Below are 15828 nucleotides of genomic sequence, written 5' to 3'. Positions count from 1 at the left end.
CCTTAGGGTCAGTTATATGGTGGTGGACAGGGATGTGCCTCTATGTCACCCTTAGGGTCAGTTATATGGGGGTGGACAGGGATGTGCCTCTATGTCACCCTTAGGGTCAGTTATATGGTGGTGGACAGGGATGTGCCTCTGTCACCCTTAGAGTCAGTTATATGGTGGTGCAGAGGGATGTGCCTCTGTGTCACCCTCAGGGTCAGTTATATGGTGGTGCACAGGGATGTGCCTCTATGTCACCCTCAGGGTCAGTTATATGGTGGGGGACAGGGATGTGCCTCTATGTCACCCTTAGGGTCAGTTATATGGGGGTGGACAGGGATGTGCTTCTATGTCACCCTTAGGGTCAGTTATATGGGGGTGCACAGGGATGTGCCTCTATGTCACCCTTAGGGTCAGTTATATGGTGGTGGACAGGGATGTGCCTCTATGTCACCCTTAGGGTCAGTTATATGGTGGTGGACAGGGATGTGCCTCTGTCACCCTTAGAGTCAGTTATATGGTGGTGCACAGGGATGTGCCTCAGTGTCACCCTCAGGGTTAGTTATATGGTGGTGCACAGGGATGTGCCTCTATGTCACCCTCAGGGTCAGTTATATGGTGGGGGACAGGGATGTGCCTCTATGTCACCCTTAGGGTCAGTTATATGGTGGTGGACAGGGATGTGCCTCTATGTCACCCTAGAGTCAGTTATATGGGGGTGGACAGGGATGTGTCTCTATGTCACCCTTAGGATCAGTTATATGGTGGTGGACAGGGATGTGCTTCTATGTCACCCGTAGGATCAGTTATATGGTGGTGCACAGGGATGTGCTTCTGTCACCCTTAGGATCAGTTATATGGTGGTGCACAGGGATGTGCCTCTATGTCACCCGTAGGATCAGTTATATGGTGGTGCACAGGGATGTGCTTCTATGTCACCCTTAGGATCAGTTATATGGTGGTGCACAGGGATGTGCCTCTATGTCACCCTTAGGGTCAGTTATATGGGGGTGGACAGGGATGTGCCTCTATGTCACCCTTAGGGTCAGTTATATGGTGGGGGACAGGGATGTGCCTCTATGTCACCCTTAGGGTCAGTTATATGGTGGTGGACAGGGATGTGCCTCTATGTCACCCTAGAGTCAGTTATATGGTGGTGGACAGGGATGTGCCTCTATGTCACCCTTAGGGTCAGTTATATGGGGGTGGACAGGGATGTGTCTCTATGTCACCCTTAGGATCAGTTATATGGTGGTGGACAGGGATGTGCTTCTATGTCACCCTTAGGATCAGTTATATGGTGGTGCACAGGGATGTGCCTCTATGTCACCCTTAGGGTCAGTTATATGGGGGTGGACAGGGATGTGCCTCTATGTCACCCTTAGGGTCAGTTATATGGTGGTGCACAGGGATGTGCCTCTATGTCACCCTTAGGGTCAGTTATATGGTGGTGCACAGGGATGTGCCTCTATGTCACCCTTAGGGTCAGTTATGTGGTGGTGCACAGGGATGTGCTTCTATGTCACCCTTAGGGTCAGTTATATGGTGGTGCACAGGGATGTGCTTCTATGTCACCCTTAGGGTCAGTTATATGGTGGTGCACAGGGATGTGCCTCTATGTCACCCTTAGGGTCAGTTATATGGTGGTGCACAGGGATGTGCCTCTATGTCACCCTTAGGGTCAGTTATATGGGGGTGGACAGGGATGTGCTTCTATGTCACCCTTATGTTCAGTTATATGGTGGTGCACAGGGATGTGCCTCTATGTCACCCTTAGGATCAGTTATATGGTGGTGCACAGGGATGTGCCTCTATGTCACCCTTACGGTCAGTTATATGGGGGTGGACAGGGATGTGCCTCTATGTCACCCTTAGGGTCAGTTATACGGTGGTGCACAGGAATGTGTCTCTATGTCACCCTTAGGGTCAGTTATATGGTGGTGCACAGGGATGTGCCTTTATGTCACCCTTAGGATTAGTTATATGGTGGTGCACAGGGATGTGCCTCTATGTCACCCTTAGGGTCAGTTATATGGGGGTGGACAGGGATGTGCCTCTATGTCACCCTTAGGGTCAGTTATACGGTCGTGCACAGGGATGTGCCTCTATGTCACCCTTAGAGGCACATCCCTGTGCACCACCGTATAACTGACCCTAAGGGTGACATAGAGGCACATTCCGGTGCACCACCATATAACTGACCCTAAGGGTGACATAGAGGCACATCCCTGTCCCCCACCATATAACTGACCCTGAGGGTGACATAGAGGCACATCCCTGTGCACCACCATATAACTAACCCTGAGGGTGACACAGAGGCACATCCCTGTGCACCACCGTATAACTGACCCTATGTTACCCTTAGGGTCAGTTATATGGTGGTGGACAGGGATGTGCCTCTATGTCATCCTTGGGGTCAGTTATATAGTGGTGGACAGGTTTGAACCACTGACATAGACCATACATAATTTATTTGGTCCTTGTCGCCAACAAGTGGCAACCAGTTTGGGAACCACTAGTTCAAGGTTTTAGAAATGTGTGACTTTTTTTTTATATATCCTGGATAGTTACATTAGCTCTTTATACTATATTCAATTTTAAATGCATGTGTTTAAATAAGTTAAGATGGGAAAGTTATATGGGGGTTGTGTATGAATGGGACAGGTATATGGGGGTGCTGTATGAATGGGACAGGTATATGGGGGTGATGTATGGATGGGACAGGTATACGGGGGTGCTGTATGGATGGGACAGGTATATGGGGGTGATGTATAGATGGGACAGGTATATGGGGGTGCTGTATGGATAGTACAGGTATATGGGGGTGCTGTATAGATGGGATAGGTATAAGGGGTTGCTCTATGGATGGGACAGGTATATGGGGGTGATGTATGGATGGGACAGGTGAAAAGTGTTTTTAAGTTTGCAGGTGGAGGAGTTACAGGTGTTTTTAAATAATTATTAAAAGTGGTTTCAAATTACTAAAAAATCAGCTTACAGGTATTGTTATACACCCCAAATTTAACTACAGCATTTATTTTAACAAATAAAAAAAATTGCTTGCTATAATTTTTTAACTGTTTAATTTGTATTCATTTGCATGTGTTTCTGATTTCCCCATTGTGGGAAAAAAATTTCCCACAGGTTTTTACAGAAAAAATGAACACGCCCAATATCTCACAATTGGATAGCGCGAGAATCGGGAGCGCGCGTTGCAGCGTTAATCCAAAATTGGCCAGGATAACAGCAATAATTTTTTCTAGAAAAATCTTGCGGTCAATTGAATATGCCCCAATGTGACGCTTCCTGATGATCTAAATCCTCAAACCCTCTAATTAGAGTTAGCAGATTGAGGTACTTAAGGTCCCCATACATCTGCGATGGATTGGAGCAATTCCCCATTTTGCAGATGATTGGGAAAGGGGAATCTGCAATGTATGGTGACGGTAAACCATTCGCCGATTCCGACCAAAAGGTGAATGGAATCGGTAAATCAAGTTGTCCAACATGATGACCAATCGGGGCTGTAATTTGCCAGTGTATGGAGGCGATCAGAAGATTTGCCAAATGTTACTAGTAAAAGGATGAGCCTTTCATAGGTGGCAGATCCGTAAATCACTGGTAAAGATCTGTAATGTATGGGTGCAGATTGGTAGGTTGGGAAATCGTTAAATTGGGCAAAAAAATTTAAGAATCGTTAAATTGTGGTTTTCTGATTGCTGATATATGGGGGCCTTAACGCTAAAGACCCCTATACATCTGCCGCCAGGTCTCGCGATCCTGTGATGGGATCGGAAACACTGATCACCGATCCATTGATGTTCCGCGATCCGTCCGTGCATCGGTGAAATTCTCCATGTTAACTTTCACAGATTTGCAAATCACGATCATATTTTGATCATGATTGTCAAATCTGTGAGATCCAACATGTTGGATTTCACCGATCCTCTGACCCAGCATAACAGGAACGCAGGATTGCGTCGATCTGTCGCAGATGTATGGGGGCCTTTGGTCCGTTTTATTGTTTTGCATATAGACGTTGTTGAGTCTCAGATTAGCCGTGGCCACTGCTGGATCCCTACCCACCAGAAGTTGCCGGCCCTGAAGGTATGTCTGACATTTTCATCGCCCAACCAGCCATATCCTAAATCTTATAAACATGCTCACCCCGACCCCAGCCCTCTCAGGCCAGATCCCCCTTTCACTTCAACCTGCTGGAACCCTTGCACCACTGCAGCTGAAAAAGTGAGAAGAGGCGTTATAGTGCTGTTACATCAGTGGCTAATAACCACTCTCTTCTGGTTTCAGGTCCCTTATGTTTAATCTGGATCTGGTAAAATGGCGTTGGTGCCGTATGACGAGAGTATACTCAGCGGCCTGCAGAGATTTCATCAATCCAACGCTACTTATAACTTCGTCAACCAAACCATACGGATCAGGCAGGACTGGAAGCAGCTGGGAGTAGCAGCAGTGGTCTGGGACGCTGTATGTATGACACATGTAACTGATGGTATTTGGGGTCCTAATTATACAATGGAAGCAGAATCCTTTAAATTCAGAAATGTGGGGAGCAAGTAACTTATCAATGAGAACTTGTCTCTGACCCAACAGACTGTTGGGCTGTAAATACCTGTAAAGCTCTGTAACGGTACTTAGAACCGTCATTAAACTGGGCGAGCGTAGAGACGAGTGTAAAGGGGCATACACACTAGACGATAAAAGTGAACGATAGCGTTCAGATAGTCCAGTGTGCATGCGCAGTATCGTTAGCGATGTCTTCCATCGCCTGAACTTGCAGGGAAACCTGAAGATATTGTCAGATTCCGCAAGTTCGGGGATGTGGGCGGATGACGTCACTGAACGATATCGTTATGTGTATGCTATTATCGTTGTCCTGGGATAGCCCGGGTGATCAAGGCTAAACACTAGACGATATCGCTCATGGAGCATATCGTCCAGTGCGTATGAGCCTTAACATTGAACAACCCCAAAATCAAAATGATTAAAGTACAAAATATACATTATTTCTACTCTCCTGCTATGTAACATGCTATCTGCTATCTCTCATCACACTAGCTGAACATTGTATTACATTGTGTGTATTCCTTATTGTGTCATTACCATTGTTTTATCACAGGAACAGAAGTAGAACCCAGGGGGACCACTGACACTCTCTCCTGTTAGATGCAGATGTCATTGCCATACATATCCTATACCTCCCAAGACAAAGGGCCTTACTTATCAACGAGTTTTATCCTTCACGAGTGGTAAAACGCGCTGCGTATGACAAATACACTGACCACTGGGCCCGTCGACATTTGTACATCTTTGGCGAGCAACCGTGGCTCTTTCTCACGCCAAGTCCTGTTGTGCTTCATCTGCGACTTGCAAGCATCTCTGTGAGCGACTTTTTACTGCGTCTGCGATGAGAATCTCAGTCCTGCCGGCCATCTCGCGCTGTATGGCGTAAAGACGCTCACTGTACGAGGACACATCTCTATATGAAAACTTTTTTTTTCCTAGTTTAGAATCCAGATAAACATGGAACCAATGAAGGAGTTTAGTCTTAAAGGGGTTTCTTATGCTCGTACAAAACAGATACAATCTTTCTACAACTTTTACAAAATAGATTTCTGTATCCTCCTTCTACAGGATTTTTCAACTGCAGACCTCCAGTATCTGCAACAAGTCGCGTTTTAAGGACTTCCTTAATCTCCTGTTTGAGAGTCAGTAATTATCCAAACTGCTTCCACCAAGAGACATTCCTAAAATGTGATGTGGAAGTTACTCGAGGTTTGGAGTTGAGAGACCCTCATTTGAATGGTTTATTTTCTAGACTTTTTGTTTTTCCTGCATTTTAGTCTTGTACCTTTCAGAATGGTTATGTGATAATCGGGGGAGGGATCTTTATCAGAGCATGGTCTGGAGGACACTGCTACCTTGAACTTGTGTTGAGGACACATGAGCTGGGAACTTAAAGTTTAACTTGCTTGATAAATGAAGCTCCTCCCCTCTCCAGTTCAATTTTAGTGCTTAATAAGTTGGGCCAGTGTTTTTTTAAAGGCAGGCCTGTGTTTTTTTTTTATTATTATTATTATTTTTTTTTTTTCATATGCTTTATTTTCTTTGTACATACTGCTATTGCAGTACTCCACACTCATGCAGGAGGAGGTGGCAGCTTTCTGGTGTCCACCTCTCTCCTCAATTCTCATTCATGGGTCTCACCGCTGAAGGCTTTTCTGCAAAATCATGGACCCATTTTTGGAGCACCAGCAACTTCATGTGGGCCACCGTCACCATCTCTGTGAATCATACCATTTACCCCCAGAAGAGTTCAGTGGGGCATTTCCTGGCCTGTCTGGGCTTTATCTAGTCAAGTGGCACCTATAGGACTGATTACACTTGATACAGAGGAGCCAGCAGGAGGCTCCCGTTGCCATGGGTCTGGGGAGAGGAACACCACCTACAGATGGTTCTTCCTTCTTGGCCACCAGAAATTCACTCCCTGAAAGAGCAGGATCTGACAGGCTGTGCTGATTCTGTGGCTGAAAGCCAAGTCTTCTCCTAGGACTCTTCTCTAGTGGCTACTGCTGCTATGTGGGGGTGCTAAGTACATCATTCTCTTTATTTTCTTTTTTATCTGGAAATGTGAACAGATACTGTCGCTGTTTCTACTTCTATCTGAAGGACTCTTGTTGGGTGGGGTTTGGTGAAGTGTACCGGAATATGTACAGGTTATTCTAGATCACACTGTTTTTGTTTGGTCTTGCTGTATCTCTTTTATAATGTCAGAAAAGGGACCAGTTACAAGGCCATGGCTGTAAAAGGGAGTGTCTGAACTGTGGGTCCCAGAGAGGTAAGTGTCAATGCTTCATTAATTCCTTCTATGGCTGAGCCTGGCCCAGACTCTCTCCCCTTGAGATGGTTACACAGCTCTCAAAAGGTTGGCTATGGTCCAGGCGGGACCAGTGTGTGTGTGTGTGTGAAGACACAGGAGAAATCTGTTTTGGGATTGGCACACTGGTCTTCTCTATTGGAGAGACTCCTTCTAGTTCCCATTGTTTAGATTGCATAAGTGCCAGCAGGCATCCCAGGTTAGCCTAGGTGGGATTTCTTCCCTACAGGAAGTGTTTGAGCTTCTGGGTGATTCGGACCCAGACAATTTGGGTGGTTTCAGAGGCGAGTCCTTTGGAGGTTAGGGGGGGCTGACAAGCTGATTATGGCAGGTTGTCACACTCTGGATAACAAACAAAAAACTGGATAAGGCAGATCTGTCCCATCTGCAGGTGGCCATGTTCAAACGAAAGAAGAAAAGTGTTGTCTCCTTTCCCATCTTTACTCCATTACTGGAGGTTCTTGGGGAAGTATGGGTAAAGCTGGATAAGAAATTTCTTATTCAGAATTTTATTTAATTTAGTGTATTCCTTGCCTGCTGGGAAATATGACTTAAGTCCACCACTCGCCCCATTTCTGTATAGCTTCTCTCAGGGATGGATTGGACAGAAAATGTGATGTCCTTTTTATGTGGCTGATGAAGCAGCACTTGGAGTATGTTACCAAGGCCAAGGAACATCTTCTGGATGGGTTGCAGTCTGTCTGACCTAGGTCAGCTCTGTTCCTGTTGGTGGAGAAATTGAAAGAAGTGTCAGAACACCTTGATGGCGTGGCTGTGAATGCAATGTTAACTGCTTGTGGATCTTTCCGTTCTAAGTAGTGGTACTTACCAGACGTGCTCAGGCTCTAGTATTGGGATGTAGATGTGGATGTCAAAAAGGAAGCTTTTCATACATTTATTTGTTATTTTTTTAGCAGTCTTGTTTGGTTTGAGCTTGACAAGAAGGTCTGTCAGGCTTGCGGAGGACAGAGCTCTTTCCTCCCAGTCAACATGTGCCAGGATGAGGATCCATTATCTGCATAAAACCATCATCCGGTATAAAAGACTTACGTGGTTTGATGCAAGCACAGGGGGTTCTGCTCTTTTTCATTTAGAATTTTGCTTCTTGTCTTTCTCCATAGCTTAGTTCCCTTAGGGCAGGGACGGGGAACCTCAGGCCCGGGGGCCGTATAAGGCCCGTGGAATCCTTTGGTCTGGCCCTCGTAGCTTTTGCTGCTAGCCTCATCTGGCTAGCAGGGTGACAAGACTGGAACCCTGCAGCCAGAATCTATGCAGCAGTATCACGCCTGGAGCGTCCTATGGATGCTTCAGATGGTCACACCGCTGCCCTTACAGCTCCCCGGAGCATCCTCAGTATAATCCGGGCATTGCTGTAATCGGCGATTGTGGCACCGCGCCATGTGATGTCACACGGAGGGGGCGTGGCCTGCACAATGTTATATATCTCAAAATGGTCTTCGGCAGAAAAAAAGGTTCCCCACCCCTGCTTTAAGGTGCTCATCCACTTGTAGATGCGGTGACGACGGCACGATGACGACTTCGTCATCGTGCCGTCATCTCCCTAGAGGTGAAGTGCATACACTGAATGTTCAGACGTTCAGTCTATTAACATAAATCATCCCCGAACATGGGCAACCTGACGACTGTCGTCAGGTTGACCGTCATGTTCGGGCGTTCGATAGTTGGAAACGACCAGCGGGTGCGCGCCTCGCTGGTCGTTTTAGACCTTTTAAATGCCCGATGTGCAGCCGATAACTGAGCGATTGCGATGTCGTAATCGCTCACTATTATCGGCAAGTGGATGGGCACCTTTAGAGTTTAGGCTCTATCACTATACTTTCAAAAGCAGTTAGCCCTGATAGGTAGGTTCCGACTAGGGGTGTGCACCGGCCACTTTTCGTGTTTTGGTTTTGGATCTGGATCTTTCTTCGTGTTTTGGATCTGGATTGGTTTTGCCAAAACCACCCTTCCGTGTTTTGGGTTCTGGGTTTTGTGTTTTGGATCTGTATTTTTTTGAAAAAAAGCATAAAAACAGCTAAAATCACAGAATTTGTAGGTTTTTCTGCTCCTATGCTATTATTAACCTCAATAACCTTAATTTCCACTCATTTCCAGTCTATTCTGAATACCTCAAACCTCACAATAGTGTTTTTATGTCCAAAAGGTTGCACCGAGGTAGCTGGATGACTATGCTAAGCGACACGAGTGGGCGGCACAAACACGTGACCCATCTAGGCGTGAAACTGCAGTGGCAGACAGGATGGCATTGAAAAACTAGGCCCCAAACTGTACATAATGCAAAGAAAAAAAAGAGGTGCAAGATGGAATTGTCCTTGGGCCCTCCCACCCACCCTTATGTTGTATAAACAGGACATGCACACTTTAACAAACCAATCATTTCAGCGCCAGGGTCTGCCACACAACTGTGGCTGAAATGATTGGTTCGTTTGGGCCCCCACAAAACAAGCTGGCAATTTATCTGTCCCTGCACAAACTGGCTCTACGGAGGCAAGATGTCATCCTCATCCTCCTCATCCACCGATTCCTCACCCTCTTCAGTGTGTACATCCTCATCCTCACAGAGTATTAATTCGTCCCTGCTGGAACCACAGGTCCCTCTGTACGTTCTGGAGGCTGGTCTCCCTGGAAGAGTTGATAATTCATTTTATGAACATCATCTTCTCCACATTTTGTGGAAGCAACCTCCTACGCCTTTCGCTGACAAGGTTCCCGGCTGCACTAAACACTCTTTCGGAGTACACACTGGAGGGGGGGCAACTCAGGTAAAATAGAGCCAGTTTGTACAGGGACCTCCAAATTGCTTCTTTTTCCTGCCAGTACAGGTACGGACTGTCTGACATGCCTACTTGGATGCTGTCACCGATGTAATCCTTTAACAGACAGACGCACGCTTGTCGCTGCTGCTTTGAGGATTCAAGTGCGGCTACAGCCCACACAATTCACAAAGACAGAAAAAAATAAAGAATATTTTTATTGTTTGTGGAGCACACTTTGAGGGTTACACCACCCTTTAACAGACAGACGCACGCTTGTCGCGCTGCTTTGAGGATGCAAGTGCGGCTACAGCCCACACAATTCACAAAGACAGAAAAAAGAAGAAGAATATTTTTATTGTTTGTGTAGCACACTTTGAGGGTGTCACCACCCTTTAACAGACAGACGCACGCTTGTCGCTGCTGCTTTAAGGATGCAGGTGCGGCTACAGCCCACACATTTCACAAAGACCGAAAAAAAAAGAACAATATTTTAATTGTTTGTGTAGCACACTTTGAGGGTGTCACCACCCTTTAACAGACAGACGCACGCTTGTCGCTGCTGCTTTAAGGATGCAGGTGCGGCTACAGCCCACACATTTCACAAAGACCCAAAAAAAAAGAACAATATTTTAATTGTTTGTGTAGCACACTTTGAGGGTGTCACCACCCTTTAACAGACAGACGCACGCTTGTCGCTGCTGCTTTAAGGATGCAGGTGCGGCTACAGCCCACACAATTCACAAAGACAGAAAAAAGAACAATATTTTAATTGTTTGTGTAGCACACTTTGAGGGTGTCACCACCCTTTAACAGACAGACGCACGCTTGTCGCTGCTGCTTTAAGGATGCAGGTGCGGCTACAGCCCACACAATTCACAAAGACAGAAAAAAGAAGAAGAATATTTTTATTGTTTGTGTAGCACACTTTGAGGGTGTCACCACCCTTTAACAGACAGACGCACGCTTGTCGCTGCTGCTTTGAGGATGCAAGTGCGGCTACATCGCACACAAGTCACAAACACATTAAAAAAATAGTTTTTTATTTTTTGGCGCACTTTGAGAGTTGCACCACCCTTTAACAGACAGACGCACGCTTGTCGCTGCTGCTTTAAGGATGCAGGTGCGGCTACAGCCCACACAATTCACAAAGACAGAAAAAAAAAGAACAATATTTTAATTGTTTGTGTAGCACACTTTGAGGGTGTCACCACCCTTTAACAGACAGACGCACGCTTGTCGCTGCTGCTTTGAGGATGCAGGTGGAATCTAGACGGGATTTGGAACCGAGGACACACTACCTCCATCAATTGTCTAAATCCCACTGCACTAATGTCGGATACCGGACGCACGTCTAACACCAACATAGCAGTCAAGGCCTCAGTTATACGTTTTGCTTCAGGATGACTGCTGTCGTACTTCATCCTCATCGCTAGGGACTGTTGGAGGGTCAATTGTTTAGTAAAAGTAGTGATGTTCCTACTTCCTCTCTGGGATGATGAACAACTCCCAGCAGCAGCAACAGCACTAGGAGGAAGTGGTTCTTGATCTTTCCCTATTTTATTTTTATCGGAGAAAGTTTGGTCCTCCATTTATGTTATATTGATATATATACGTGCGGCTAAAGCGCACACAAACACAGAAAATATTTTTTTATTTTTGCTGGAGAGTAGTGCACTTTGTGGGTTACACCACCCTTTAAGAAATGAGCAAGCCAGCTCTTTACTTATGGGACACAGGCGCACGCTTGGCGCTGCTCCTTTGTTGATGCACGTGCAGCCACAGTGCACACAATTCACAAACACAGAAAATATATATTTTTTTGGTTTGGACTGGAGTGTACTTTGGGGGTTACAGAACCCTTTAACGGTCAAGCCTGCCGGCCCTTTACTTATGACACAGGCGCACGCTTGGCACTACTTTGTTGATGCACGTGCGGCTACTGCGCACACAATTCACAAACACAGAAAATAATTTTTTTTTTGGTTTGGACTGGAGAGTACTTTCGGGGGTTACAGCACCCTTTAACGGTTTAGCCAGCCGGCCCTTTACTTATGACACAGGCGCACGCTTGGCACTACTTTGTTGATGCACGTGCGGCTACTGCGCACACAATTCACAAACACAGAAAATAATATTTTTTTTGGTTTGGACTGGAGTGTACTTTGGGGGTTACAGCACCCTTTAACGGTCTAGCCAGCCGGCCCTTTACTTATGACACAGGCGCACGCTTGGCACTACTTTGTTGATGCACGTGCGGCTACTGCGCACACAATTCACAAACACAGAAAATAATTTTTTTTTTGGTTTGGACTGGAGTGTACTTTGGGGGTTACAGCACCCTTTAATGGTCAAGCCAGCCGGCCCTTTACTTATGACACAGGCGCACGCTTGGCACTACTTTGTTGATGCACGTGCGGCTACTGCGCACACAATTCACAAACACAGAAAATAATTTTTTTTTTGGTTTGGACTGGAGTGTACTTTCGGGGGTTACAGCACCCTTAACGGTCAAGCCAGCCGGCCCTTTACTTATGACACAGGCGCACGCTTGGCACTACTTTGTTGATGCACGTGCGGCTACTGCGCACACAATTCACAAACACAGAAAATAATTTTTTTTTTGGTTTGGACTGGAGTGTACTTTCGGGGGTTACAGCACCCTTAACGGTCAAGCCAGTCGGCCCTTTACTTATGACACAGGCGCACGCTTGGCACTACTTTGTTGATGCACGTGCGGCTACTGCGCACACAATTCACAAACACAGAAAATTATTTTTTTTTTGGTTTGGACTGGAGTGTACTTTGGGGGTTACAGCACCCTTTAACGGTCAAGCCAGCCGGCCCTTTACTTATGACACAGGCGCACGCTTGGCACTACTTTGTTGATGCACATGCGGCTACTGCGCACACAATTCACAAACACAGAAAATAATTTTTTTTTTGGTTTGGACTGGAGAGTACTTTCGGGGGTTACAGCACCCTTTAACGGTCTAGCCAGCCGGCCCTTTACTTATGACACAGGCGCACGCTTGGCACTACTTTGTTGATGCACGTGCGGCTACTGCGCACACAATTCACAAACACAGAAAATAATTTTTTTTTTGGTTTGGACTGGAGTGTACTTTGGGGGTTACAGCACCCTTTAACGGTCAAGCCAGCCGGCCCTTTACTTATGACACAGGCGCACGCTTGGCACTACTTTGTTGATGCACATGCGGCTACTGCGCACACAATTCACAAACACAGAAAATATATTTTTTTTTGGTTTGGACTGGAGTGTACTTTCGGGGGTTACAGCACCCTTAACGGTCAAGCCAGCCGGCCCTTTACTTATGACACAGGCGCACGCTTGGCACTACTTTGTTGATGCACGTGCGGCTACTGCGCACACAATTCACAAACACAGAAAATATATTATTTTTTTAGCACTTTGGGGGAGCACCCCTGATGGACAGAGCACCCCCTGGACAACACTACAGCACCCCTTTAGGACTGGGACACTGCACAGGACTTTGGAGTGGACACAGCCCCTATGGAGAACTCACTGCACAACACAGTCCAGCCAGCCCCTATGGACTTTGAAGTAGTGGACACAGCCCCTATTAACAACAGCAGCACAGCACAACACAGCCAGCCCCTATGGACTTTGAAGTAGTGGACAACAGCAGCACTACACTACACTACACTACACAGCCCTAACTCCCACCCTCCCTCTTCACTGTCCACAGCCGAGTGAGAAAATGGCGCCGACGCGGGTACCTTATATAGGATCCAAAACCCGCGAGACTCGGAAGGCGGGATGATGACGTTTTGCCTCGATTTCAGATCCGAGTCAGGCGGGAAAAGTCGAGCCTGACTCGGATCGGACTCGGATCGGGGGGGCTCGGGGGGGTTCGGATTTCAGAAATCCGAACCCGCTCACCCCTAGTTCAGACCATCTTCCATCTATATCAGGAGATGTAATTCCTTTTTTAAATGGATCAGGATCTTCAAGTGGTTGGGAACACTAGGTTCTCCTGAATGTTATTGGCCAAGAGGTTCTTATCTGCTGTGAAATTCTATGTGGTCAGGGTGGGTTTAAATCTTATGGTGTTTGGAGGACTGACGCCCTGCCGGTTCTCTACGAAGCACCGCCGAGAGGTTGTCCAGCATCAAAGCAGACTACAGTCAGATGAATGAGGTCATCTTTTCTGGATACTTACTCTGGTTTTGGTCAGCCATTTCCAGAAGATATCTCTACTCTTTCTACTATATCAGAGGGTCCCTCCTGATTGGCTTGGCATGATGCCTCCACCGAGAAGCTATCTCTGTCAGTCACCAAAGATACAAGCTTTGGATGGACCATTTAGCTAGATATGAGCGTAGCGCTGTCCCCCAGATAGCATGATGGATAATCCATGTGGAGACGCCGCACTCTATCATTGTGCTCATTGTTCAGTTTATTGCTTGTTGGGAATATCTGTTGCCCCATGTATCCTTTGGGGCTTGGCAATGTTAGAACTGGAGAGGAGTTAAGCCGAGTACACACTAAGCTATATGTCGCCTGATCCGGCAGATCAGAGCGGCATATCAGGCACAACGGCAAGTGTGTAACTGCTATGTCGCTGACGATGCTCCCACGCGTCGTCAGTGACATCGACCGTCGGACCTGCATGCAGGGGCAACATCGATAGTGAGGGCCATGCTGCCGAATGCAGCATGGCCCGACGTCGCTTCTGGCATCGGCAAGTGTGTATGCACTTCTCAGTGGCACGTGTAGCGTAACTTGAGCATAAAACCCCCATTACATGAAATATTCCACTGGCACCAGGCACTGATCTGCTTGAATATAGATCTCTCTACAACTCTGCATCCAAACACCAGTGAAGTAGGGATTCAGAACGTCTTCATGTAACTGCAAAATGTGACATTGCTATTTTTACTGATATATCTTTTAACATGTAGAAGAAAAATCCCTTCAGTTGGCAGAGAGGTCATACTTGCACCCAGTTGGCAGAGAGGTCATACTTGCCCCCAGGAGTGCGTGATTCATAACCATAGCAATCATTCATGTATAAAACTTTGGATACATTACTGGCTAGCTGTAGAGAACTGGAAGTACATAATTAGCAGTTCAGTTACTGCAACAAAGTGAGATAAATCTATTTACTTATCTGCTGTCCTGTGAATATTGCAAGTCGTTTGTGAGTTACCCATACACCTATTTCTCTGCTACAGGCGGTTGTTCTCTGCATGTACCTGGAAGCTGGAGGAATCGATCTACAGGGGCGTTCTGTGATAGAACTGGGTGCAGGGACCGGATTAGTGGGAATTGTGGCTGCATTGCTAGGTAAGTCTTAGAACAACACTAACGGGTATTCAATATGGAGCGAAAACGCAGTTTCTGCGAGGTTTTCGCTCGGATGACGTCATTTTCGCCACTTTTACACCGTATGCAATTTGAAAACTTTTCGCCGGTGCGAAAAGTATATTGCATTCGACCCTGCGAAAAAGTATCACCAAGGAATGGGTGGCGAAAAAAAGTGCAGAATTGGGGTTTTGGGGTGCAACATTTTGGAAACCACCCTGCAACCTTCAGACAGTCCCCCAAAAGTAAACTGTGTTAAAAAAATTTTTAAAACATACCTCAGAAGACCCCCAAAAAAGCACTTTCATTTTGGGGGTAAAAAAAAAATTGGGGGGTACAAAGTTAAAAACTAGCGAACTACAATCTAGGGGGGTCCCCCAGTATGCCACAGGTGTTATTTTCATTGCAGGTGTTTGCGGCAGGTGGATTTTTCACATTTTTTAAAACTTCACTTTAGCAACTTTTAAATATGCTCACCCCCATTTTCAAGGACCCAAAATTTGCTGGGACTACTTATTTTCTGCAAAAAAACCTTCTAAATACTATTCTTCACCACCTTCCCAAATCCCCAAAATAGCAGCTATCGAGCCCGTTTAAAGACCCCAAAAACCTTCAGCAGGGCTAATGGGGGGTATCCAGAGTGATCCCCCATGTCAGAGCATCTTTTTGGGGGTGTTAGGGTCATTTCTCCAAAAATCAGCAAAGTTTTCGCTGATTTCACAGTCGCCGGGTGCAGTTTTCGACGATTTCATATTGACGGACGGGTATAATCGGGGGCGCGTGCGATACTTTTTCGACGGCAAAAGCTCCGATGTGCGGCGAAA

The 15828-nt window shown here is 46.4% G+C and overlaps 1 protein-coding gene across 1 annotated transcript in view; it reads left to right on the top strand.

Moving 5' to 3' along the window:
- METTL21A (methyltransferase 21A, HSPA lysine) overlaps positions 1-15828 on the top strand; it is a 48148-nt gene that overhangs the window by 26954 nt on the left and 5366 nt on the right. The window contains exons 2-3 of the mRNA XM_088459099.1: positions 4294-4470; positions 14875-14986. Coding sequence (XP_088315225.1) covers positions 4324-4470; positions 14875-14986 — 259 coding nt within the window. The 5' untranslated portion in view covers positions 4294-4323. The remainder of the gene's footprint in view (positions 1-4293; positions 4471-14874; positions 14987-15828) is intronic.

Source organism: Taudactylus pleione, unplaced genomic scaffold (genome assembly GCF_031769625.1).
Source record: "Taudactylus pleione unplaced genomic scaffold, aTauple2 ptg000896l, whole genome shotgun sequence".
Classification (NCBI taxonomy): domain Eukaryota; kingdom Metazoa; phylum Chordata; class Amphibia; order Anura; family Myobatrachidae; genus Taudactylus; species Taudactylus pleione.
This window is presented reverse-complemented; position numbering and strand designations above follow the sequence as displayed.